The sequence below is a fragment of the Cetorhinus maximus genome, chromosome 10, assembly GCF_964194155.1.
Source record: "Cetorhinus maximus chromosome 10, sCetMax3.hap1.1, whole genome shotgun sequence".
Classification (NCBI taxonomy): domain Eukaryota; kingdom Metazoa; phylum Chordata; class Chondrichthyes; order Lamniformes; family Cetorhinidae; genus Cetorhinus; species Cetorhinus maximus.
The window spans coordinates 66,324,639-66,350,623 of NC_135888.1; the positions used below are offsets into that span (position 1 = coordinate 66,324,639).

The 25,985-nt window shown below is 45.4% G+C and overlaps 1 protein-coding gene across 9 annotated transcripts in view; it reads left to right on the forward strand.

The window, feature by feature from the left end:
* Positions 1 to 25,985, forward strand: part of ablim3 (actin binding LIM protein family, member 3) — a 335,178-nt gene that overhangs the window by 132,049 nt on the left and 177,144 nt on the right. For all 9 annotated transcript variants that reach the window (XM_078550582.1, XM_078550574.1, XM_078550577.1 and 6 more), the window contains one exon: positions 16,281 to 16,464. In XM_078550582.1, coding sequence (XP_078406708.1) covers positions 16,281 to 16,464 — 184 coding nt within the window. The remainder of the gene's footprint in view (positions 1 to 16,280; positions 16,465 to 25,985) is intronic.

The window sequence follows — 25,985 nt, forward strand, 5'->3', positions numbered from 1 at the left end:
AAGAGAATTCCAAAATGTCTCAACTCTCTGAGGGATAACATTTTTCTTCATCTCTGTCCTCAATGGGCGACCCCTTATTTTGAAACAATGACCCTGAGTTTTAGATTCTGCCTCAAGAGGAAACATCCTCTCCACATTCACCCTGTCAAGTTCCCTCAGGAGCTTGTATGTTTCAATCAAGTCGCCTCTTACTCTTCTAAACTGCAGCAGATACAAGCCTACCCTGTCCAGCTTTTCCTCATAAGACAACCCACCCATTCCAAGCATTAATCTAGTAAACCTTCTCTGAACTGCTTCTAATGTATTTACATCTTTCACTAAACAAGGAGACCAATACTGCGCACGATACTCCAGATGTGGCCTCACCAATGCCCTGTATTACTGAAGCATAACCTCCCTACTCTTGTATTCAATTTGCCTCGCAATAAATGATAACATTCTATTAGCTTTGCTAATTACTTGCTGTACCTGCATACTAACCTTTTGTGATTCATGCACTAGGACACCCAGATCTCTCCATCTCAGAGCTCTGCAATCTCTCACTGTTTAGATAATATGCCTCTTTCTTACTCATCCTGCCAAAATGGACAACTTCACATTTTCCTACATTATACTTAATTTGCCTGATCTTTTCCCACTCACCTAACCAACCTGTGTCCTTTTGTAGCCTCCTTATGTCGTCTTCACAACTTACTTTCCTACCTACCTTTGTGTCATCAGCAAATTTAGCAACCATGTCATCGGTCCCTTCATCCAAATCATTTATATAAATTGTAAAGAGTTGAGGCCGCAGCACTGATTCCTGTGGCACAACAATCGTCTCATCCTGCCAACCAGAACATGAGCCATTTATGCCTAACTCTGTTTCCTGTTAGCTAGCCAGCCTTCTATCCATATCTACGTGTTACCCCCTACACCATGAGCTTTTATTTTCCACAGTAACCTTTGGTGAGGCACCATATCAAATGCCTTCTGAACATATAAGTACAGTACATCCACCGGTTCCCCATTATCCACAGCACCTGTTACTTCTTCAAAGAACTCCAAAAAATTGGTTAAACATAATTTCCCTTTCGCAAAGCCATGTTGACTCTGCCTGATTACCTTGAATTTATCCAAGTGCCCTTTTATAACATCTTTAATAATAGCTTCTAAGATTTTCCCTATGTCAGAGGTTAAGCTAATTGGCCTGTAGTTTCTTGCTTTCTGTCTCCCTCCCTTTTTGAATAAAGGAGTTACATTAGATAGTTTCCAATCTAATGGAACCTTCCAGAATCTAGTGAATTTTGGGAAATTAACACCATCTAATAAAAGCAAAATACTGCAGATGCTGGAGATCTGAAATAAAAATGGAAAGTGCTGGAAAAGCTCAGGAGGTCTGGCAGCATCTCTGCAGAGAGAAACAGAGTTAACGTTTCAAGTCCAATATGACTCTCTACGGAACTCATTTCTTCTCCTCCATCACCATCCCTGGGTATATCTAAACCCACCAGAGAAGGCGGCACAAAGGTATACAGTCGGGAGGGAGCTGCTCTGGGAGTCCTCGACAAGAGGTCCGAACCCATGAAGCCTCATGCCTTTAGATCCAATGTGGGCAAGGAAACCTCCTGCTGATTGCCACCTATCACCCTCCCTCCGCTAAGGAATCAGTATTCCTCCATCTTGAATCCCCAGTTAGAAGTATCATGGGTGGTAGCAAGGGCAAAGAATGTACTCTGGGTGCCCATCACCAAGAGTGGCTCAGGAGCTCCACTACTGACCAAGCTGATTGAGTCCTCAAGGACATAGCTGCCAGACTGGGCCTGTGGCAGGTGGTGAGGGAGCCAACGAGACTGAAAAACCTATATGAGCTCACCCTTGCCACTCAACCTATCGCAGATGGCATCTGTCCATGACAGTATTGTGACCACTTTACAGTCCATTGTGCTGTGTGGCACTACCACCATGCTAGATGAGATAGATTCAGAACAAATCAACCAGCTCAAAACTGGGCATCCATGAGGCACTGTGGGCCATCAGCAGCAGCAAAGTTATATTCAACCACAATTTGTAGCCTCACAGCCTGGCACATCCCCACTCTGCCATTACCATCAAACCAGGGATTCAGTGAAGAGTGCAGGAGAATATACCAGGTGTTACATTAGGCATACCTAAAAATGAGATACCAACTGAGTAAAGCTACACACAGAACTACTTGCATGCCAAACAGGGCACGTGATAGAGCTTAAAGATCCCACAACCAACGGATCAGATCTAAGCTCTGAAGTCCTGCAACATTCAGTCATGAATGGTAGTGGACAATTGAACAACTAACCAGAGGAGGAGGCTCCACAAACATCCCTGTCATCAATGATGGCAAGCCAAGAACATCAGCGCAAATGAGAAAAAAAGACTCTAAGGGAAAGACGTACCATCCGTGACTAACTAGGGAAGATAAAGATAGTATCAAATTGAAAGAAAAAGTGTACCATTCCATGAAGATTAGTGGCAGGTCAGAAGATTGGACAGAATGTAAAAGCAGCAAAGAAAGACTAAAAAAAAATGACAGCAAAATTCGAGTATGAGAGAAAGCTGGCTATAAATATTAAAACAGATAGTAAGAGTTTCTACAGGTATTTAACAAGGAAAAGAATAACTAAAGTGAGCATTGGCCCTCTAGAGAGTGAGTCTGGGGAATTAATAATGGAAATAAGGAAATGGCGGATGAATTGAACAGATATTCACATCTGTCTTTACAGTAGAAGACACAAATAACATCCCAGAAATAATTGTAAATCAAGAGGTGAAAAGGAGGAAAGAACCAAAACTTAATTTCAATCATCGGGAAAGGGCATTTAGAATATTATTAGAACGAAAGACTGACAAATCCCTAGGTCCTGATGAACTTCATCTTAGGGCCTTGAAAGAAGTGACTGCAGAGATAGTAGATGTGCTGGTTTTAATTTTCCAAAATTCTGTGGATTCTGGAAAGGTCTCCTCAGATTAGAAAATAATGAATGTAAATCCTCTATTCAAGAAAGGAGGGAGACTGAAAGCAGGAAACTACAAGCCAGTTGGCCTAACATTTGTCACAAGGAAAATACTGGAATCTATTATTAAGGAGGTTAAAGCAGGACACTTAGAATATCTCAATGAAATCAGGCAGAGTTTTGTTTTGTGAAAGGGAAATCATGTTTGACTAATTTATTAGAGTACTTTGAGGAAAGAACAAGCAACATGGATAAAGGGGAACCCGTAGATGTGGTGTACTTGGATTTCCAGAAGGCATTTGACAAAATGCCAAATCAAAGATTACAATACAAAATAAGAGCTCCTGGTGTAAGGGATAACATATTATCATGGATAGAGCATTGTTTAGCTAACAGCAAACAGAGTAGGCTTAAATGGATCATTTTGAGTTGGCAAGATGTAACGAGTGGGGTGCCAGAGGGATCATTGCTAGGGCATCAACTATTTACAATTTATATCAATGACCTGGATGAAGGGACCAAATGTATGGTTGCTAAATTTGCTGATGGCACAAAGATAGATAGGAAAGTAAGTTATGAAGAGGACATAAGGAGTCTGCAAAGGAATCTAGATAGTATTGCTGAAAAAAAGACATGTTGAAGCTTTCCATGTTGCATTAATCAGGATACTTCTCAAGAATACCAATGTAAGGGAAAAACAACAATTTATACTGTATGTGAAGAGAGTGCTGATTGGTTGACAAGTGGACTCTGATTGGTAGAGGCATTGCCAGTGATGGTCAATGACAGTTAACTGCCAAGCATTGTTTGAAATTTAAACTGGCACCCTGACTCTGATTGGTTAAGACATTGTCCTGAGGAATGAGTCAGTGACTTAAATTGGTTGTCTGCATAATTCTTAGCACACTGAGGATTATTTTGAAAAGGTTGTACTGGAAAGGTTGTACTATATATTAATACATAGGGCCCTGTCCTTTGCAGGCAGAAAGAACATGTACACACGTTGTGCCTGTTTCAGCTAAACAAAATAAGTGACAGCCATTTGCTGACTCATTCCTCAGGGCAATGCCTTGACCAATCAGGGCGAAGTTGCCTGGTTCAAATTTCAAACAATGCTTGGCAGTTAAATGTCAGCCACCATCACTGGTACATTCTCCATGGCAACACCTCTACCAGAGTCCGCTTACCAAACAATTAGCACTCTCGTCATATACAGCATAAATTGTTGTTTTCCCCTTATATTGGTATTCTTGCAAAGTGCCCTCATGAGTGCAAGATGAAAAGCTTCAACAGGTCTTTTTTTTTCAGCAATACATAAGTTCTGTACTATCAAATGACCACTTGATAGATAGTTTAAGTGAGTGAGCCAAAATTTGTCAGATGGAATATAATGTGGGAAAATGTGAACTTGTCCATTTTGGCAGGAAGAATAGAAAAGCAGCATATTATTTAAATTGAGAGAGATTGCAGAACTTTGCAGCAGAGAGGGATCTGGGTGTCCTGGTATATACTAACAAAAAGTTAGTATGCAGGCTCAGCAAGTGATTAAAAAGGCAAATGGAATGGTGGCATTTATTGCAAGGGAATGGAAAATAAAAGTAGGGATGTTTTTCTACAGTTGTATGGGGCATTAGTGAAACCACATCTGGAATGCTGTGTATAATTTTGGTCTCCTTATTTAAAACAGGGCACAATTACATTAGAAGCAGTTCAGAGAAGTTTCACTTGACTGATTCCTGGGATGAAGGGTTTATTTTACGAGGAAAGGTTGGGCAGTTTGGAAGAATGAGGGGTGATCTTATTGAAACATATAAGATCCTGCGGAGACTTGACAGAGTGAATGCTGAAAAGATGTTTCCCCTTGTGGAAGAGACTAGAACTCGAGGACAGTTTAAAAATAAGGGGTCTCCCTTTTAAGATTGAGCTGAGGAGAAATTTTTTCTCTCAGAGGGTTGTGAGTCGATGAAACTTTTTCCCCAGAGAGCAGTGGAGGCAGGGTCATTCAAAATTTTCAAGGCAAAGTTAGATCGATTCTTGACTCACAAGGGATTCAAAACGCATGGGTAGGCAGGAAAATGGAGCTGAGGCCATAATTAGATCAGCCAGCTCAAAGGGCTGAATAACCTATTCCTGCTCATAATTAATATGTTTGTATGTAGCATAGCTATAACACTGGCATCTACCCAACAATGTAGAATTTCCTCAGCTATGTCCTGTCTATAAAATGCAGGATAAATCCATTCCAGCCAATGACCATCTCATCAGTCAACTCTTATCATTAACTAAGTGATGAAAAGTGTTGACAGTGCTATCAATGGCGCTTATTCAGCAGTAACCTGCTCAGGTATGCTCAGTTTAGGTTCTGCCAAGGCCACTCAGCTCCTGACCTCAGCTTTACAGCTTTGGTCCAATCATGGGCAAAAGAGCTGAATTGCAGAGGTGAGGTGAGAGTGACTGCCCTTGACCTCAAGGCAGCATTTGACCAAGGGTGGCATCAAGGCGGCCGGGCAAAATTGAAATCAATGGGAATCATTGGTTGGAGTCTCTCCACTGTTTGGAGTCATACCTAGCACAAAGGAAGACAGTTGTGGTTGTTGGAGGCCAAACATCACAGCTACCAGGACACTGCAGGAGTTTCTCGGGGTTGTGCTCTCGACCCAACCATCTTGAGCTGCTTCATCGATGACCTTCCCTCCATCATAAGTTCAGAAGCGGGGATGTTCGCTGATGACTAGTACCAATTATGATGTTTAGCACCAATTGGTGCATTCATTGGTATTACCATCACTGAAGCCCCACTCTCAACATCCTGGGGGTTACCACTGACCAGAATCTGAACTAAACCAGCCATATAAATATGGTGGCTACAAGAGCAAGTCAGAGACTGGGAGTTCTGCGTGAGTAGCTCACCTTCTGACTCCGCAAAGAACCTGCCCGCCACCTACAAGGCATAAGCCAGGAGAATGTGCAGCTCTGACAACGTTCAAGAAGATTGACACCATCCAGGACAAAGCAGCTCAGTACCCCAGACACAACTTTAAATATCCATTCCCTCCACCACCAGCACACAGTGGCAGCAGTATATACCATTTTACAAGATGCACTGTAGCAACTCAGGAAGCGTCTGTCGAAAGCAAGTTCCAAACCTGTGACCTCTACCACTTAGAAAGACAAGGGCAGCAGACAAGGAGCACCACTACCTGCAAGTTCCCCTCTTAGCCACACACTATCCTGACTTGGAACTATTTCACCATTCTTTTACTGTTGCTGGATAAAAATCCTGGAACTCCCTTCCTAACAGCACTCTGGGTTTACCTACATCAGATGGATTGCAGTGGTAAAAGAAGGCTTCTCACCACCAACTTCTCCAGGGCAATGAGGGATGGGCAATAAATGCTGGCCTTGCCAGTGACCCACATGAAAGAATAAAAGCAAGCCGCTTCCCATTTCAGCTTTCCCAAAAAATCCTGGCCCCACTGTCAGCTTCAAGGCCATCCAAAGCCCAATACAGCACAAACCAAATGTAGATCAAATCTCACTGTAACCTATCTATGTAGCTTGATGGCAGCACCCATTACTTATTAGTATAAACTTTCCATTTCACCTACCTCTTTCTCTGAATGAGGATATTTAATGTGCTGACTTGTGGACAATCTTCATATTTAGGACTGGTACATCCAAGAAAAACAGGCTACATCTGCCCAATTTCATTTTATGGAAGACTTGATGGCCAACAGAAAATAAAATTACTGAATTAAAATTTTTTCCATCTGCACTGAATTAAGGCTAACCCCCTAACTCAACCTCCTGGGACACAATTATTTTATCAGGTATCTTCGTCAACATCAGAATCTAGCTGAACAAACATTTGTCTGGCTCGTGCCAAACACAGTTGCTTGATGTATGTACAGTTCTATGCAACAAAATTATTTGGACTAATTAAGAAGATATGTTTATCTCCACTGGGAATTTCTGGGGAGGTAGTCCACAGCATTGAGTCTGCATCATGAAACATTATCTGACAATGATTAGATAATGGTTCATGCAGCAACAAAATCATAATCTATTAGGATTATAAAATAAATCATTTCTCATACTGATGTAGAGGTAGAAGTTTTCACTTCTGTGCTCCTAGTGCATGCTGGAAACACATAATCACAAAATTTCACATCAGCCGTTGACTTTCCATCCATAAAAAATTAATGGGCAAAAAATCCAGTAGCTGGCAATGTGTGAATTTACGAGATGCATCCCCATTACGCACCAGGATTGTAAATACTGAATTTTAACCCCGTTGTGGTTTGTGGTAAAGGCTAGGTTATTTTGCCTAATTATAATCAATAGGCAACATATTAGCATTCAAGAACTATGTAGATAATGGTGATAATTCCTGAGGTTCATTCTCACGCATATATATGGATCACATTTTGTTTCAATAACCTTCACTAAATTATTCAGAATTTTGAATTCTCACTGCAGTTGTTACATGCAGCAACATCTGGCTTAACAAGGAAAGAAATCCTGCTGAAAACATTTGTGAAAGTTGCTCTTCAATAACAACAACAATTTGCATTCATATAATACCTATAATGAAATAAAATGTTGTAAGGCACTTCACAGGAGTGTTATCAAACACATTTTGACATTGAACCACATAAGGAGATATTAAGATAGATGACAAAAAGCTTAGTCTAAGAGGTAGGTTTTAAAGAGCATCTTAAGCGAGGACAGGGAGGTTGTTAGGCAGAGAGATTTTGGAAAGGAATTCCAGAGCTTGGAGCTTTGGCAGCTGCAGGCACAACAGCCAGTGGAGTGACTCAAATCAGGCATATTCAAGTGGTCTCGATTGGAGGAGTGCAGGCACCTCGGCGGGGGTGGGGGGTGCTGTCGGGCTAGAGGAAATTACAGAAAGAAAAGGGCAAGGCCATGGAGGGATTTGAAAATAAAGATGAGAATTTTAAAATTGAACTGTTGCTTAACTGGGAGCCAGTATAGCTCAGTGAGCACAGGGGTATTGGGTGAACAGAGCTTGTTGCGAGTTAGAACATGAGCAGAAGAGTTTTGGATGCGCTCAAGTTTGTGGAAGATGGGAAGCTGGCCAGGCATATGTTCAAATTATGAAACAAATTGGTAACAAGAACGTGCATAAGGGTTTCAGCAGCAGCGGAGCAGGACCGAATAAGGCAATGTTATGGAGGTGAAAATTGGTGGTCTTAGTGATGACGTGGGTATGGTCGGAAACTTAACTTGGGGTCAAATGCAACACCACGGTTGCAAAAGTCTTATACAACCTGATACAGTTGCCAGAGAGAGGGATGGAATCATTGCCTTGGGACCAGAGGTTATGGTGGAGACTGAAACCAGTGGTGTCGGTCTTCCCAATGTTTGCATGGAGGAAATTTCTGCTCATCCAATACTGGATGTTGAACCAACAGACTGACAATTTAGACAACTTAGAGTTAGAAGAGGGATCAAGAAAGATGACAGTGAGGTAGAGCTGCGTGTCATCAGTCTACATGTGGAACCTGACATTTTCAAATAATGTTGTGAGGGGACGCATGTAGATGCGAAGTAGGAAGGGGCCAAGGATAGTTCCTTGAGGGCCACCAAAGTTAATGGTGTGGGAGTGGGAACAGAAACCATTGCAGATGATTCACTGGCTACACCTTCATAGATCGGAGTGGAACCAGGCAAATGCAATCCCTCTGGACAATGGAGGAGAGGCGTTGGAGGAGGATGGTGTGGTCAATCGTGTCAAAGCTTGCAGACAGGTTGAGAACAACAAGGAGTGATAGTTTACCTCTGTCATAGTCAGATGTAGTTTCTGACTTTGATAAGAGCCATTTTGGTACTGTGTTGGGGTGAATCCTAGTTGGAAACCAGCTGGTTAAAGGAAAAAAGACATTTATCTGTAAAGGTCTTTAAAGTTTAGCTGTTCCTGATGTAGTTATCTGTGTATTAAAGAACAAAACTGACAACGGGCACAGCTTTGGACCTTAGATTCTTGCAACATTAAATTATTCTCTATGAGAGTGAGAAACACTAAATGAGAAGCTGAAAGCAAAGTTGGAATTCATAGGGTGGAATTTAATTATAACCCCGGGAGCAAGAAATGTGGCAGGTGTGGTGAGTTAATTATGCGGAAGCCAAAACTTTGAAATTACGATGGCGGGTTCAGACTGAGGCAGCCATCCAGAGAAGGCATTGGAGAACAAGATCACTGGCACATCAGCATTTCTTCAGGACATGGACAAACTACCCCCAGATGCCCAAGAGGCAATGCCGGAGTTGCCTGAGGCTGTCCCGGGAAGCAGTCTCTGAAATTTTCCAGTCACGGCAGCCAGACCTGCAGACACTTGGATTTGGCAACAACCCCATGTCTGTGGTCCTCAGAGTGACTATGGTGTTCAGCTTTTTTGCCACCGGCTGCTTCCAGGGCTCCAAGGGCGACATGTATGGCATTTCACACACAAATGCACCAAAGAGGTGACCAATGCCCTCTTCCATTGTGCCATGAGTTCATCAGGTTCACCATAGATGAAGACAGCCAGGTGGGCAGGACAATGGGCTTTGTGCCCATCCCTCATTTCCCTAGGGGTAATTGTTGCCATTCAAGCTCTCTCAGAACAGCCAGCGGCATATGTGAATGGCAAGGGATTCCGCCCTCTAAACGCCAACTGGTTTGCGACCTCAGGCGTAAAATGATACAGGTCTGTGCCCGTTTCCCAGGGAGCTCTCGTTACTCATAAATCTTACCAAGCTTGCAGCTTCCTGAGCTTTTTGAGGCCCCAGCCCAGGTTGATGGCTGGATCCTGGGTGGCAAGGGCTACCCTATCTGGGCCTGGTTGGTGACACCAGTGAGGTATCCCCACGAGTGAGGTGCAGCGGAGAGTGCTATGATGAAGCCCGTACCTCCATTGGAGCCATCAGCAAACAGACGATTGGCATGCTGAAAAATTTGCTTCCACTGCCTTGACAGGTGCAGAGGAGCTCTGCAGTTCATAGCACAGTGGGTTTAATGAATAGTCGTGGTATGTTGTGCATTGCACAACGTGGCCGTGCAACACTGCAAACCCTTGCATCAAGACGACAGGGAGGAGCAACGCTCCTCTTCAGATGGGAATGAATGGGATAAGCCTGAGGAAGAGGACATGAACGTGCAAGAGCCTTTACTGGCTGCCAGGATCATGGAGAGACATGCCAGGGATTCCAGGGACAATCTCATATACATGAGATTTGGCCAAGATTGTGAGACCTAGATGACCATTGTCCCATCACTGAGACACGTTTGCCAACACGGGATGTCTAACAACCCCTGCCAGCCTCCCCCTCAGGAGCTACCTCTGAAGCTGCATTTTCTACCACCTAGCATAGCAAGGGCAGTGGACCTCTGTACGTCACACACACTCGCTACTGAAGACTGTTACCTTGGACAACTGATGCAGCAGTGGCATACGTCAAGTGCTAAGCTGTGAAGAGGACATTCGGGGGCTACAAGGGGGCATAGGTTAAGTGAGTCGGCAAAGATCTGGCAAATGGAGTAAAATGTGGGAAACTGAAATTGTCCATTTTGGCAGGAAGAATAAAAGAGAAGAATATTATCTAAACGGTGAGGGATTGCAGAGCTCTGAGATGCAGAGGGACCTGGGTGTCCTAGTGCATGAATCACAAAAAGCTAGCATGCACGTACAGCAAGTAATTAGGAAAGCTAATATTATTTATTGCAAGGGGAATTGAATAAAAAGGTAGGGAGGTTATGCTTCAGCTGTACAGGACACTGGTGAGACCTCATCTGGAGTACTGTATACAGTAATGATCTCCTTATTTAAGAAAGGATGTAAATACATTAGAAGCAGTTCAGAGGAGGTTTACTAAACTAATACCAGGAATGGGCGGGTTATCTTGTGAGGAAAAATTGGACAGGCTAGGCTTGTATCCACTAGAGTTTAGAAGAGTAAGAGGCAACTTGATTGAAACATATAAGATCCTGAGAGGTCTGGACAGGGTGAATGTGGGAAGGATGTTTCCTCTTGTGGGGGAATCTAGAACTAGGGGTCACTGTTTAAAAATAAGGGGTCATCCATTTAAGACAGAGATGAGAGGAATTTTTTTTCTCTCAGAGGGTATTGAATCTTTGAACTCCCTTCCTCGAAAGACAGCAGGGTCTTTGAACGTTTTCAAGGCAGAGGTAGATCGATTCTTGATAAAGAAGGGGGTAAAGGTTTTCAGGGGTAGGCAGGAGGTTACAGTCAGATCAGCCATGATCTTATTGAATGGCAGAGCAGGCTCGAGGGGCTGAGTGGCTTACTCCTGCTCCTAACTTATATGTTTGTATGTTCTATCGTCACCAAAATCTCAGAACCTGTGCCATTATTACAGGTCCTTAACTTCGCAAAAGGCAGTTCAATTGGCCCTATGGAATACAGTCTCAGGCTATCTCCTTGACACAGCAATGGAGTGTTTGCAAAACCTGCATGTTCCCCCCTGTCCCAGAGACTGGTGAACACCTAAATGGACACACATATGAACATTAAATAAAGACTGATTACAAACAAAAACGCTCTAGTCTCTTGCACAATGAAGGAGATGTCTAACATTCCCCAGCAACCTTCAATGAGTGCCTATTATGAGGCATGATAGTATCGTTTGGTTTCTGGCTGAACAAGTTGCAAAATAGGATAATGATATGCACATGAATAAAATGAAAGCAATATATTGTGCAATATTTACATGTGACAAAGTGAATGTCGTAAAAGACATTGCCTCCTTTGTGCTCTCATAAGTTCTTTTCCCACCACTACTTCTTGGTGTGACACAAACATAGCAGCTGAGGCAGAGGCAGGCTACTGAGTGTGATGCCCCCATGGCCTGCAATGACTTTGGTTGGGGGGGGCATCCACTGGAGGTCCAGGTCTAGTGGGCTCCAGCCTATTGGGGGTGTTCTGCAAGGGTGCAGGGGCAACCTCCCCAAGCATGCCTACTGGAGGCAATGGGGTCAGTTGCAGAAATGAGGAGAAGCTGCTCACCCTGGAATTGTCCTTAGAAGAAGCCCCCAGGGCAGTTGGCATGCGCTCCTCCTCCATCTGGGTGCAAATAGCACCTCCCTGGATGGAGTTCCAGGTGCCACGCCCCCCTCTTGTCTAACCACTGCCAAATGGAGACCATGGCTAGAGCAACGGATTGTGGGTCAGAGCGCATATGGGTCGAGTGCTCACGGTTGTCAACCTCTCCATGAAGGAAACCGTGTGCTCATTTGCCTGAGACATGGCAGAACTCATAACGTGCATGGGCTCCTTCATTATTCACACAAATCTGCACATAACCCCTGGCATCTGCACCTATGTTCCCCTAACCTCTGCTGCACTTCTAGCAGGCTTCTTGCGGCCATGATTAGAGACCCATCCTCAGCATGCAGCTCATCGTGAGCCTATTCCCCAACAGTCCTATGAATGTCTGAGACCTGGCTGTCTCAGCCTCCTTCAGCTGCTGGGACGTGCCTGAGCTGTGCTCACAAGAGTGTAGCTCGGATTTTAAATCTGATCCTTCTGTGACCTAAGTGAGTGTACCTAATCTGGTGGAGGATGTGGGAGAAGCAGGTAATGGTACATCTTCTGTGTCATCTTCCTCACAGCTGGAGTCTTTGGTCTCCTGGAGTGGCTGAGGCTCAGGTTCTGGATTATAGGGACCTGTAAAGGAGAACAAACAGAAACACATTAAGATTCCACAGGGTCTACGAGCACAGCACAATTCCTCGCATGATCCTGAGTGCCCATATGGCAGCACCAGGTTTGATGCATTCTCACTCTGATGCCTTGCCAATCCAGCCTCCCTCTCAGTTACAGCTCAGCTGCCCTGTTCTCACACAATCTGGAGGGCTACTTCCTCATTTCTCTGCCCATCTTCATCCTTTCCTTCAGATTATGAGTCTGCTTGTCCTGCAGGAGGAAGTGGAGATTTAATGACTTGGCAAATGATAACTGACCCCCTTTGTCTGCATGCTCACCGTCACACGTACTGGCCCAGTGATGTGTTAGAATGCATCCAATCGTTCACTCAAGCCAAACTATCACACACTTTGGCCTCAAGTGCCAAGCAGTCCTGAAGTTGATCTCACCTTCACCTGCCTGGCTGAGCTGCACACTTGCACAAGTATATAGCCTGATGCCCACATGAGAGACAATCCCATATCGTGATGACACTTAACAAGGCAATCAAAGGAGGTCATTAACCCTTTTCCTGCACTGAACCCAGGATCTTTGGTGGGCCCCATGGTTACTAACCTCTGCAATCTCCATCTGTGCCTTCTTAGTCAAGCAGGAGGATCTCTTGTTACCATCTCTCAGGAAGAGCAGCTCCCACCATTCCCTGATAGCCTGGAGGAGAGTCGGCAGGGGGACATCGCTGAACTGCGGGGCTGGCCTGTGTCTTCATCTGACATCTCCAGAGTGATATGGAAAGGGCTTGGATATGATGGGACAGTGGGGTCCCAGGATAATAAAGATTAATAAGCGGGGGAGGGGGTGGGGGGCACGGGTGGTGGAGCTGTGATAGAGGAAGAGGTTTGTGGGAGCCTGTGGCAGGTGTAGGGTTGCACAGCAAATGGCTCAGACTTGTGACAGAAGGTGTACAACAAAGTCGGGGCCTTGATGTAGAACCTCCCTGCTTGTCCAGATGGCATTTTTATAACCCGCCTAGACCTGCTGAACTGTCACCTGATGGCAGGATCCTCCAAAGGAAACCCACCCCCACCACACATAATTACACATGTTTAACATGCTCACTTCTGACCCTTTAAACTTTCACATGAATCACATGGGTGCCGGCTCCTGACACGAAAGCGAAAGCGGAGCCCATTTCTGGCTCCACTGTCATGAACAGCACACCACAGATTAAATTCTGCCCATAATCACTTGTCCTCCTTCAGCTGGCCTGTGATCTAAGAGATAGTATTTGCAGTGAGCATCAATATCCTAGAAATAAGTTCAATTAGCTGGCCCAATGAAAATTATTGCAGTTCCACCATCTGAGTACATTGTGCCTTTAGCCACTGGGCACTGAATCATAGCTCATTTTTGTCTGCTGTCTCTTAGGACTATGCCGCCTTTGCTGTTCACAAAACATTAAAACTCATTCATTGCTTCAGGAAATGCACTTTAACCAAGCTATCTTTGAAAGATAAAGACCATAGTTATCACCTTTTTAATATCCAGCAGCAGCTCTGACCTCTCTCTTTGTCCCTGAACTGACACTTTAAACTAGACGATTGGATTCCCACTGATCCGTATATCCAACTCTGCGTGAATCTTTTTCTCCCTACCTCCTGACATATATATTTGGTTTGGAATGAATTTTTATAGATATTTGCAAGTTCATCATTTTATGCTACAGAATTGTCAGCACATTAAAGCACAAGTGTTTTTATTTAATCAAGTTGAAGCTAAACCTATTCAAAAACCTTTGGCTTGTATTTCTATGAAAACAATCGAAGACAACTGAGGAAAAAGAACTTTTGTTGGCCTCTGGCTGATGATTTTGGGCATCTACTCATTTTATTTCACTCCACAAGAGATAAAACAGGATGCAGTTTATTGATTGCATTATGGATGCAGTACAGTGATCAGTACAGTTTCCTCCCAGATTGAGAAGTAGTATTAGAGAGCAGGTGATGACTGAGGTAGTCTTTTTCATGTAGTTTTCATTTTGATTGTGCCTTATGCTCCCTAGGAAGAATTGTTTTGGATTTTATTCACTAGATCTCTGAGATTGTGCCTTGATAACACCCCATCTGTTATACTTAGAGCTACGAGGAATGCAAATTTTTAAAAGCTGGTCCAGAATGTGAGTTTTGATGCTGGAAATGCACTTTCCTGTATCCTGCTTTGAATATCTTTCTGTTATTAGACTTCCTTGCAATGTATTGGGCATCACTATTTCCATCAGGAAGACAACCTTTCCACCTCTGTAACATCACCTGAATTTGCCCGTCTCAGCTCATTTGCTTCTGAAGCCTTCATTCATACCTTCTTTACCTCTAAACTCAATTATTACAATGCATTCCTTGCTGTTCTCCCACATTCTACCCTCTGCAAACTTGATGTCATCCAAAACTCTGCTCGAAGGGCTGAATGGCCTACTCCTGCTCCTGTTTTCTATGTTTTCTATGCCATCCTTTACCACACACTAAGTCCCGTTCCCATCACCTAGATTCATTGACATACTTTGGCTCCCACTCAAGCAACATCTTGATTTTCAAATCCTCTTCCTTGTTTTCAAATCCTTCTTTGGCCTAGCCCTTCCCCATCTCAGTAATCTCCTCTCCCTCAGTCCCCTGAGATGTCTGTGCTCCTCTAATTCTGGCCTCTTGTGCATTCCTAATTATAATTGCTCCACCATTGGTGGCTGTGCCTACAATTGCCTAGGCCCCAAGCTCTGGAATCCCTTCTCTGCAGCTCTCTATCTCACTTTCCTCCTTTAGGACATCCTTAAAACTTACCTCTTTGATGAGGTTTTTGGTCATCTAACCTAATATCTCCTTATGTGGTCGGATGTCCTCCTTTGTTTAATAATGCCCCTGTGAAATGCCCTAGAACATTTCGTTAAATTAGAAGCATTATATAAATATAAGTTGTCATTGTTGTTGATGATTTGTGAGTGTGAAGTGTCTTGGTTTTACATTAAGTTGTTGATTTTGCATTTCGTTGACATTGAATCTTGTCCAATCGCAGGGGTACTTAGGGATCACAAGGTTGGCAGGGTGACCAATTGCAGAGCGTGTTGGTGATCAGGATAGGGTGTGTCTGGACATGCAGTGAATCCAATCGCCGGGGGGAATTCAGTGATCTCAAGGTTGGGGGGGATCCTCTTATGGAGTGGTCCGTGATTGGTACGAGGTGTGTCTGACCGTGGTCCAATATGTTATATATTTAGTTGTGCAGTGTCGTCATTTTATTTGTTCACATACACACTTTTTGTAACGTTAAATGATGCAAATAATAATTCATCGATGTACAGGGTTAATTATTTTGTCTTTCTTTGAATTGTCTTTATTGAAGAGACAAACGTATATCAGTCCTTAACTTTCTAATAACTAAAATTTTAACCCTCGTCATATACACTTTATGTAAGGGGGTTAGTTTAGATTGAGTTGGATTAGATATACATAGAACAGGACATATCAGATCCTGACTGACAGCAGGCTTGGATCAAAATCTCATTTTAAATGTGCAAATCAACACCAATGCTGAGATTTAGGGTACAGCTGGGTGCTAGATTGAAGCATATCAGTCTAATATCATTATCGCTGTTTTACAGTTTGTGGCTCCGACTTGGCACAAGCAAACTTCTTCTACAAAAATGGAGAATATATCTGCACATTGGATTATCAACGAATGTATGGGACTCGTTGTGACAGTTGTGGGGACTTCATTGGTGGAGAGGTGATCTCAGCTCTTGGAAGGACATTCCATCCAAAGTGCTTTGTTTGCACAGTCTGCAGGTAACTTGAAGAAAAAAATGATACTGAGCATGAATATAATTTCTTCAATATAATTAGCAAATTATGTGTTTACAGATTGAGGGTTCAAATCAGGAAATAAAGGGCTGAATATTAACTGATTAGAACCAATATCAAACAATATATAGGTAGCATATTTAGGTCCTCCCTTCCCCTCCCTCCCCTTATATCCCCTGGCTCTGTACTTCCTTATAAACTGTTACATCTCTAACCTCTTCCAGTTCTGATGAAAGGACATCAACCTGAAATGTTAATTCTGTTTCCCCCTCCATAAGTGCTGCCTGGTCTGAGGAGTGTTTCCAGCATTTTCTCTTTTTTGTTTCAGATTTCCAGCATCTGCAATATCCTGCTTTTGTTTTAGTTAAAATGGATGTAAGATATAATACAGCATCCATTTTGAAAATACTTCAGAGCATCACTACACTCATTGTTGTCACGCCGGGCAGTGGGGGTGTAGAGACACAGCCCAATGACAACGGCATTGGCTCCATGGGGGAGGCTGATGTCTCTATGGGGAAGATGATGTACTGCTGTCTCCTTAAAAAGAGGGCATATGCCACCTGATTGATGACCATATGGACATCAAACTGATTGGTGTTACTTAAGTAACCTGTTGTAGTCTGGAATGAGGCTAGTGCATTGAGGTTGAGGGCCACTGGTGGTGCTGTGTCTTCATTAGTGTTTTCCTCCAATATGTGCTGTAACAGGTCACACAAGTCAACTGCTTCCCTATAATGTCGAGGTACATTTCCATCTTTTCCAACACTCCTGCAGCCACTGAAATAACAAAATGTGCTGCAGCCAAAAGTCAGCTCTGTTTTAGGCACAAAGACTTGCCAAACGCAGCCAAATCACTATCCCAAATTTGCCTTAATGGAGGTGGGGTTCCCATTGAATACCGCTGCTTCAGCCTGCTCCCTGAGGGTTTGCATCAGGTGTTTTCAGGAAGTGCTTAAAAATGACTGAATCAAACTCTCTCAGGCACCAATTTCTCAAGGCTGCTAATTCAAGCATGGTCCCCTATTCACTGATTTTAATCAACCCCGCAGTCATTTGAGGCAGCTGTCAGGAACGCCTAAGGATTGAGACGGAGGACTCACCCGTACTATGCAGATCACCTCTCAGTGTTGTTTGCAAAGAGGCAAGTGACTCATCAATCAAACCCTACTCTAGCATACTTAGTCTGTGCCCTTTACCTCTTGGCATCTCATAAAATACCACAACTGCAGTTTCTTCCTTCCTTACACTCAGTATATCACCGTGTTCTTCCTCGTTTTCATCAGTTGCTTTGTATTCTGTGAGCGCAGTTGATAGTCCATTGATAAAATGAATGCATAGGACATTTATCCATTTGGATACTGCACTAACACTAGTTGTGTGCACTGTAATGCATTTACACATTACCAGTGCATATGGACAATTAAATGTAATATTTGTGCAAATCACAGAGCATCCAAATAATATGATACTTTCAGTTGTCCACTGCTATTTTTACAAGTCCAAGGAATCCCTCCCAAATAAATCCTCCATTCCTTACATAGCATTAAAAGCTTTGGGGTTGGGAGGCTAGCCACCTGTTGCCTGCTGTGTCCTTTTTTGTGTAAGAGTTTAGCTTTAAACACAAGAGCAGAAAGGACTGGAATATAGCGAGAGTTCCTCCATCATTCTTCTTCTGGAACTGTGAAAAGATAATTATTTGTAATTATGTCATGATTCACTGTTACTTTTTCCATTGCCACTAACAAAATTATATTTATTATGATTGGCATTTAGAAGTACCCAATGTCAGCAATGCATTGGAAAAATTGTAGAAGTGTCAAGCCCTGGGATTATCAGAAATATGAGAGGGCAACATGATGTAAATCAAGAATCTATGTTTGGACAGAACTTTATGAAATCAAAGAAGATTAAGGATCTTTTATATACCTGGAGTACTAGTTTTGGCTCAGCAACAATAACTTAGAAAGGGAACATTATGCAGTGTAATATGATGGTGAGATTTATGGATTCACTGGATAGCTGCAAGGAGATCTATCAGATGAGGCACAAAAGCTCTGCAGAGATTCATTATGGTGAATCATATAGGTTGCAGCCCCAGTGCAGCTGTCTGCCCATGTAGGATACAAAAAGCAGCAACAACAGGTGCACCTGTTTCCACAGGAACAGATTTAGCCCTGACAGAGTAATGGTCATGTAGCACTGAAGCACTGAATAAGGCAATGTATTCTAAGCGCAAAATCTGTGCTATTTATTAGAGATACTATGCAGAATTATTAAAGATACTGGGCAAAATTTGAAAAGTGGAACATGTGTCTCCCGACGACAGAACCAAAAATGGGTGCCACTGCTACTTGCGTGTCTGGCGCACACGCAATTAGAATTAAAATTTAAAGGGCCAGTGGTGGGCACAGGAGACACATGCGAGTAGGCGGCGGGGAGGGTATTCATTAGTGGATCCTGCCATCAGGTGACTTTGCAGCAGGTACGAATAAGCTATCAAAGAGCTTCCTGGATATACAAGGAGGCTCTGTATCAAGCCACAACTTTCCTGTTCAACTCCATTTTATCAGCACCTTGGTCAATTTCTTCTTGCAACTCTTCATTGCCCTCCCCTACCCCCCTCAAACTACTCTCCCCTCACTTTTTTGTGTCCTGAGTCCATGCCCCACCCACCAAACTCCTTCAACTACACAAGTGTGTGGTCCTATACAGAGGCTGACCCCATGGTTTAGTGACACCTCCCTGCAGATTCTGCTGGAGGACATCAGGGAACAGCAGGAGGTGCTCTTCCCCACAGATGGTAACAGAAGACCCTCCTTCCTGACCAAGGCAGCCTGGATGGTGATCGTAAAGGAGCTGCGCAACCATCTTTCCACCAAAGATCCTGGGTCCAGTACCAGGAAAAGGGACAATGACCTGCTGCAATTCACCAGGGTAAGTGGCATGATCAAATGTTACCAAAGAGTTGCTCATGGGGCCATCAAGTAATGTATCTTTGCGAGTGGGCAGCTAGGCCAGGTTGCTGAAAACGTGATCACTCTCAGTGCTACATGACAAAGCATGTGACAGTTTGGATTTTGCAAGTGCTTGGGTCCAACATACCACTAACAAGTCAGTATGTGTGATGGGGATGCATGCAGACTAGGGGGTTAGGTGTCACTTCACATGTCACTAAATCTGCACGTTGTCATGTAGGAGAAGTAGACCCACAACTCGAGGGCGAGGACAAGGACCAGAGGCGGAGTGCCTGACTTGAAGCTGCTTGCCTCTGCAAAGGAAGAGCCACTGCAAATTGCAGGAGAGGAGGGCAGCCGGGTGATCACATGTGGCAAGGCTGAAATGGTCAGGCATGAGAGTGAGAATGCATCAAACCTGGTGCTGGCAGGTGGGCACACAGGAGGCATTTGAGGAAATGGGAAGTGTTCATTGACTGCGCTGAAGATTAATGTGGTTCTTTTTGCTCTCCGCTAGAGGTCCTCACAATGCCCAGGCCACAGCCACAGCAGGAGTCTGAAGATTCTACCTCTGGAAATATGGGATATGGGGAGCGGGCAGGAAAGTGGGGTTGAAGCCGACGATCAGCTATGATCATATTGAATGACAGAACAGGCTCAGCGGGCCATATGGTCTACTCCTGCTCTTATAACTTGTGTTCCTGTGGAATGATGACACCACTGCCTCAGAGAGTGCACCATCACCTGGCTCTTCCACCACCTCCACCCACAAGGATTGTGGAGGGTTCACATTTGGATTCAGGAGCACAGTCTGGTGAGCACATTGCACACACGTCTCAGTAGCTGAGAGAAACTGTGACAGCCCAGGTCCTCAGATTGCTGGGGACCAGGCCCTTGCTGAGCCCCATGCTGATATTGGGCCTCTGGTTGCAGCCACAAGAAACCTGCTGGAGATGGACCAAAAGGTAGGGGAATTTATGGCAGAGATGCCAGGGATCATGCACAGCTTTGTGCAGGCAATGGGAAATGGAGGAGTCCATGAAAGCCATGAGTTCTGCCATGTCTCAGACATGTGAGCACATGGCTTCCTCCATGGAGGGGTTCCGCCATGGAGAGCCAGGTCCAACATATAACCTATATGTGTTCTGACTTGCATTTTGTCACTTTAGCCATGGGCCCCATACAACAGTGACTAGACAAGGTGGGGATGCAGCATCTGCCCTTTGTCCTCATGGGGACAGGAGGTGCCATCGCCCGCAGATGGAGAAGGATTGCGTACATGCCACGCTAGGGACTTTCTGTGAGGGTACCCCGAGGATGCGTGGCTTCTCCTCATCCCCTTTGCCATTGACCTCACTGCCTTCAGTAGATGAGGTTGTGGAGGGTGCCCCTGCACCAGTGCAGGAGATCACCAGTAGGCCGGAGCCCTCAAGGCACCAGATCTCCAGAGGACACCCACCATGGTCATAAAGGCAACAGGATAGCGCACTGAGCAGACTGCCTCCACCTCAGCTGCTAAAGTCAGGTTTGCACGAAGACATAGTGGCCAGAGAAGAAAACTTAAGACTTTATGAGAGCACGAAGATGGCACGGGTATATTAAAACAAGTTTAATTTGCTACTTCTAAATATTATTTCCAATTTATTCATCTGTGCAGCAGCATTATTTGTTTGGACTAACTTAGTCAGGGAGCTAAATGTACTGGCACACCTCATGGTTGGCAAACATTGATGGCATGAAGGGAGTTTAGAGTCTTTCTTTTATTGTGGAGGAATGTGTTTGTATTCAGTCTTTAATGAATGTTCATGCTAGTGTCCAGTTTTGCACTTTCCAGTCTGTGGGATGTGGCTGAACATGCAGGTTCAACTGGCCCTCCCTTAAATGCATTGTCAAGGAGATTGTCCGTGATTAATGCAAACAGGGATTACTGAACTGTTATAAGGTACGCTCTAAGCCCTGTAACGATGGTGCAGGTCCTGAATTCTTGGTCATGGTATGCTGATTGACATATTTCCAAGTGCAAAGCAGAGGTCCTCAAGAACAATATTCATGAGTGGATATGTATGATGAAGGTCCACTCCCCTTGCTCTTCTAGGTGGCAGTGGATGCAGGTTCAGAGGTAGCCCCAAAACGGAAACTAGTGGAGGTTGGTAGATGTCCTGACCAGGCAATGGAGTTCCAACGATGGTACCATGGTTATGTAGGTACCTCACTCTTGGACGAATCGGGTATATATTAGAGTGCCCATGGTTTCCCTGGAACATCTCTCCATGGCGCTGGCATTCACTAAAGTCTCATGCACATTTATTGCCTCCTCCTCAGGCTCATCCAATTCATCCACATTTCAGGAGGGGTGCTGCTCCTCACTCTTAGTTCTCCATATTGTACGGCCACGTTGTGCAGTACACAGCAGTCCACGTTTATTCGTGATACCCTCTGTGATGTATACTGCAGACCCCCTCCAGAATGGCCGAGGCACATTTTCAGCAAGCCAAGTTTTACCCAATGATAGCTCAGGTGGAGGCATGAGCTGCATTATACCCACTCTTCCATTACACAGTGGGGATGGTTCACCAGGTCCGGAAGGGATAGCGCTTCTCATCCAGGATCCAGTCTTCAACTTGGGCTGGGACCTGCAAGTTGTGTAAAATATAGAAGTCATGGGAAATGAGCACAGAGCTGCATTATTCTTTGCCTGTGGTTGCAGACCAGTTGCACATTCAAAGAATGAAAGCTCTTGCCATTCACAAATGTTACTGGTTGGTCCCATGAGGCTCTAATGGCCACATGAGCGCAGTTGATGACCCCTTGCACTCTGGAGAAACAAGTGGAGGCCCCGAGAATTTGATAAATTCATTTGCATGACAGAAGAGGGCATTGGTCACCTCCTTAATGCACTTGTGTGTAGCAGCCTGAGAAATTCCACACACGTTACCCATGCAGCCCTGGAACCAACTGCTGGTGAAAAATTGAGTGCCACAGTCACCTTGAGGGCCACGAGCATGGGGTTCCCTCCAAATCCACATGGCTGTAGGTCTTGCTGCAGGATCCCACATGTCTCTGTGCCTGATGCCCGGGACAGCCTCAGCTGACTCTGGCAATGGCTTGTCGACGTTTTCAGGTCATTAGTTCTCGTCCTGAAGACGTGGTGATGTGTCAATGCCCGCCTTCCATCCAGCCTCTCGTTCTGGTACTGCCAACTGCTGGCCTTGTGGCTTCTCTTGTTAGCTGGCAAAAGCTTGCCTTTGTTGCATCCTCTCCTCCTACTCCCGAGGTTGCAAGAATATTGGCCATAGGGAATCCACCAAGTGAACTGTGTGAAGAAGGGAGGCAATGATATGAGCACCTCTATACTCATGGCTTTCCTCCACACAGCTACTGAGCAATGAGATTTTCAAATCCCCCTAAAGGCACACCCAGAACTCTTTCCACCCACTCCCCACAATGGCCTCCTCCCACTTGGACCTGGACTTAATCACCAGTTTGGGGCAATATCCAGTGACAGATTAAGAATCACCCTTAACCTGGAACCTGTCACTGTCGACCTGCCCTCTGACACCTTTGAAAATGATCCCATCACCCTTGACCTTCTGGACATCACTGCGCGGCTTCCCTCTGTTAATCTCGAACCTCCCAACATCATCTTTGACCCTGTGACAGTGACAGTGGACACACCATATCTCCCCTTGACCCTGCCCACCTCACCATAGATGTTCCTTCTCTGATCCTAGACCCTTCCTCCCCCATCATCCTTGACATGTCCTTACAATCCCTTGACTTGTCCTCTAACACATTCCATAATCCCATTCTCTGACTGTACCTGCCCTCATTCTGTATTGACCTCACCCCCTGTAATTACAGACCTTCCCCATGACTGGCACTTTGACACCCAGGACCTGACACTGGACAGTACTGAACACATCCTTTAGGCCCCTCATTTTGCATCTCCTCACTGCTCCAACCCCCCGACCACACCCAAGGTGCCAGGCCCTTCCTTTTGCACATTTCCACATCCCGACCCCACCTACTCCCGTCCCTCGAAGACCTCTGGCCCCTACATGTAAATGCTAATGACTGAACCACCACCCCCCTAACCCCCGATTAGCCGTTACCCCTCCTGACCCTCCATCCAAGCTGGCAGTCCCCTGCTCCTCTCCAGCGTGCCGCAGATTTCCACAAAAAAAACTGCTCACCTCAGATCCAAATGTATAAACTCGACTGGTGCATGCCACCTTTGCATGACCTTGAGATAGGAGGCACAAGTTTCGTGTGCATTGCTGACTTAATCATGAAGTTAGGATTTAATTTGAAAAAGTTTTAAGACAATGGGCAAAATCATCCCAGATTTGCACAAAGTGCGTAGCGGGTGGGTAAAATGATGTTTCACCCGCCGACCGCAGTGGCGTCTTTTCCCACCATATCATCCCAAACCCGCCCCATTAATTATGCATTCCTGGGACACACGCCGTTTCCATGGCGGGCAGGCTCTAATTTGGCCATCACGCCATCACCTCACCACTTCAGCATACCGGGTGCCATATTTAAAGTCCAGCCACACGCACACCTCTCAGTGCTTCCAGCCCATGACTGCTGCAAAGAAGACATGGCCCCGAAAGGCAAAAAGACTGCAGCCCGCAGATTCAATGATGCGTCCCTTGAATGCTTTTTGGACACAGTGGAGGCTCACTGCGATGACCTCTACCCTCGCTCTGGCTGCAGAATTGGCAGCAGCCTCACTAATCCAGCTTGGGAGGCAGTGTCAGCAGTGTTCAGCACCAATGGTCTTCAAAAGCGGACAGCCACCCAATGCCGCAAGAGGATGAATGATCTCCTCCATTCCGCCAGGGTAAGTCACTCTTCTCATCGCTCTCAACTCACACATTCACAAACCCATCACACATCCACAGGACCCTCACTCACTGCCGGTTCAAGGGACATCACCATTCATTCTCTCACACACAGCTTCATTGCCCTCATCCCGTCCATGGGACCACTCACCACCCACACATGACAGGTATACTTATCATCTGGCTTGACAGGCGTCTTGCTTACACTTTCTCCATCTATATCAATGCAGGGCAAGCTGGAGCACAAAACAGGGAGAGGTCACATACCGGCCGTGGACCTTAAAAGCAGGGCCATCCAGCTGGCCGGCAAGGATCTGGACCATTCTTGTGCTGACGGTGAGGCTGCCGGTGCTTTACCAAGTGACGATCCAGCAGTGCAACATCCATCAGACAACCATGCTGCGAGCGATGTGCCTTGATTCACAGGCCACTGCCATGCACTAATTATCTCCCCTTGCTTTCGCAGGCGCATCTGGGAAACAGCCGACAGAGTCCACAACCCAGAGCCTCCAATCAAGCCCCAAAGAAACCTCTGAAGAGGAATCTGAAGGCACCCTCCTTGAAGACCCGTTACAGCGCTCACCCACACCCTCCACCACTGCAGAGATACACACCTCGGTGGGACCTAGCTTTAGAGTAGCTTGGGGATCACAATCTGGTGAGCACATCGCACTGTCTGATCCACAGCAGGCGGCAGCAGGGACTTCCCACGTATCTGACAGTTTTGGAGGACTGCTGGAGGCCATAAATTTGCTGAGTCAGAGTCAGAAGACGACCCTCTGGACTCAGTCATACCTCAGCTGCTGGACCTGCAAAGGCAAGCTCGAGAACATCAGGAAGGGATGTCCGCTGCACTCCTCAGATTGCAAGGCATGATGGAGGAGTCCATCCGCCTTCAAGCTGAGGTGATAGCGCCGGCATTGCAACGCACCGAGGTCAATACTGGTAGAGGGGCAGCCACCATGGAGACTTTGGTCTAGAACATCGCTCCTGCACTGCTGCATGGGCTGAACTCCATCACTGGTGCCATAGTTGGCCTCCAACAGTGTGTATGTGAGAGGGATGCAGGGCAGCTTGATCTCAGTTCAGCTACACCTTCTCCCTGCCAGGGGCACTTGGGCACCCATAGGGAGAAGAATCCGCATGTGCTTCTCCCCCCACCCCCCGCCCCCTGGGGCCATCCAGCCAGGTGACTCAGGGAGTATCTGGCCCATCAAAATCCCCTCTTTCTGTGACCTAAGCGGCTCCAGCTCCACAGGCCAAGGAGGTTGCACTGCCACACAGCAGGACCCTGAAAGCAGACTGAGGTCCTCCAGATCTCGGCCCTCCAGAGGACGCCCGCCCAGGTCATCACAGACAGGGTATAGCAGTCAGCAGGCTGCTTCCACCTCCACTGTGGATGCTTGGGGAGCACCAAGACATAGTGACAGCGGTAGAAAAGTTAAGAAGGTGTAACTCTTTCGAGTTACCAACAGTCACAGATTGTAACTCTTTCGAGTACATTCACAGTTCTTGGTTTCCGGGAGTGGAACATGAACCCACAACCTTCTGATTCAAAGGCGAGGGTGCAGTTAAGAAGGTGTAGTTGCACAGCCTGAGCACAGGTGTAAATCACTTGTACACAATGTTCACTACTGTCAATAAACTCCAAAGAATGTTTCCCTGCCTATGGCTCCTTGTTCTGATGAGCAATGTTCGTGTC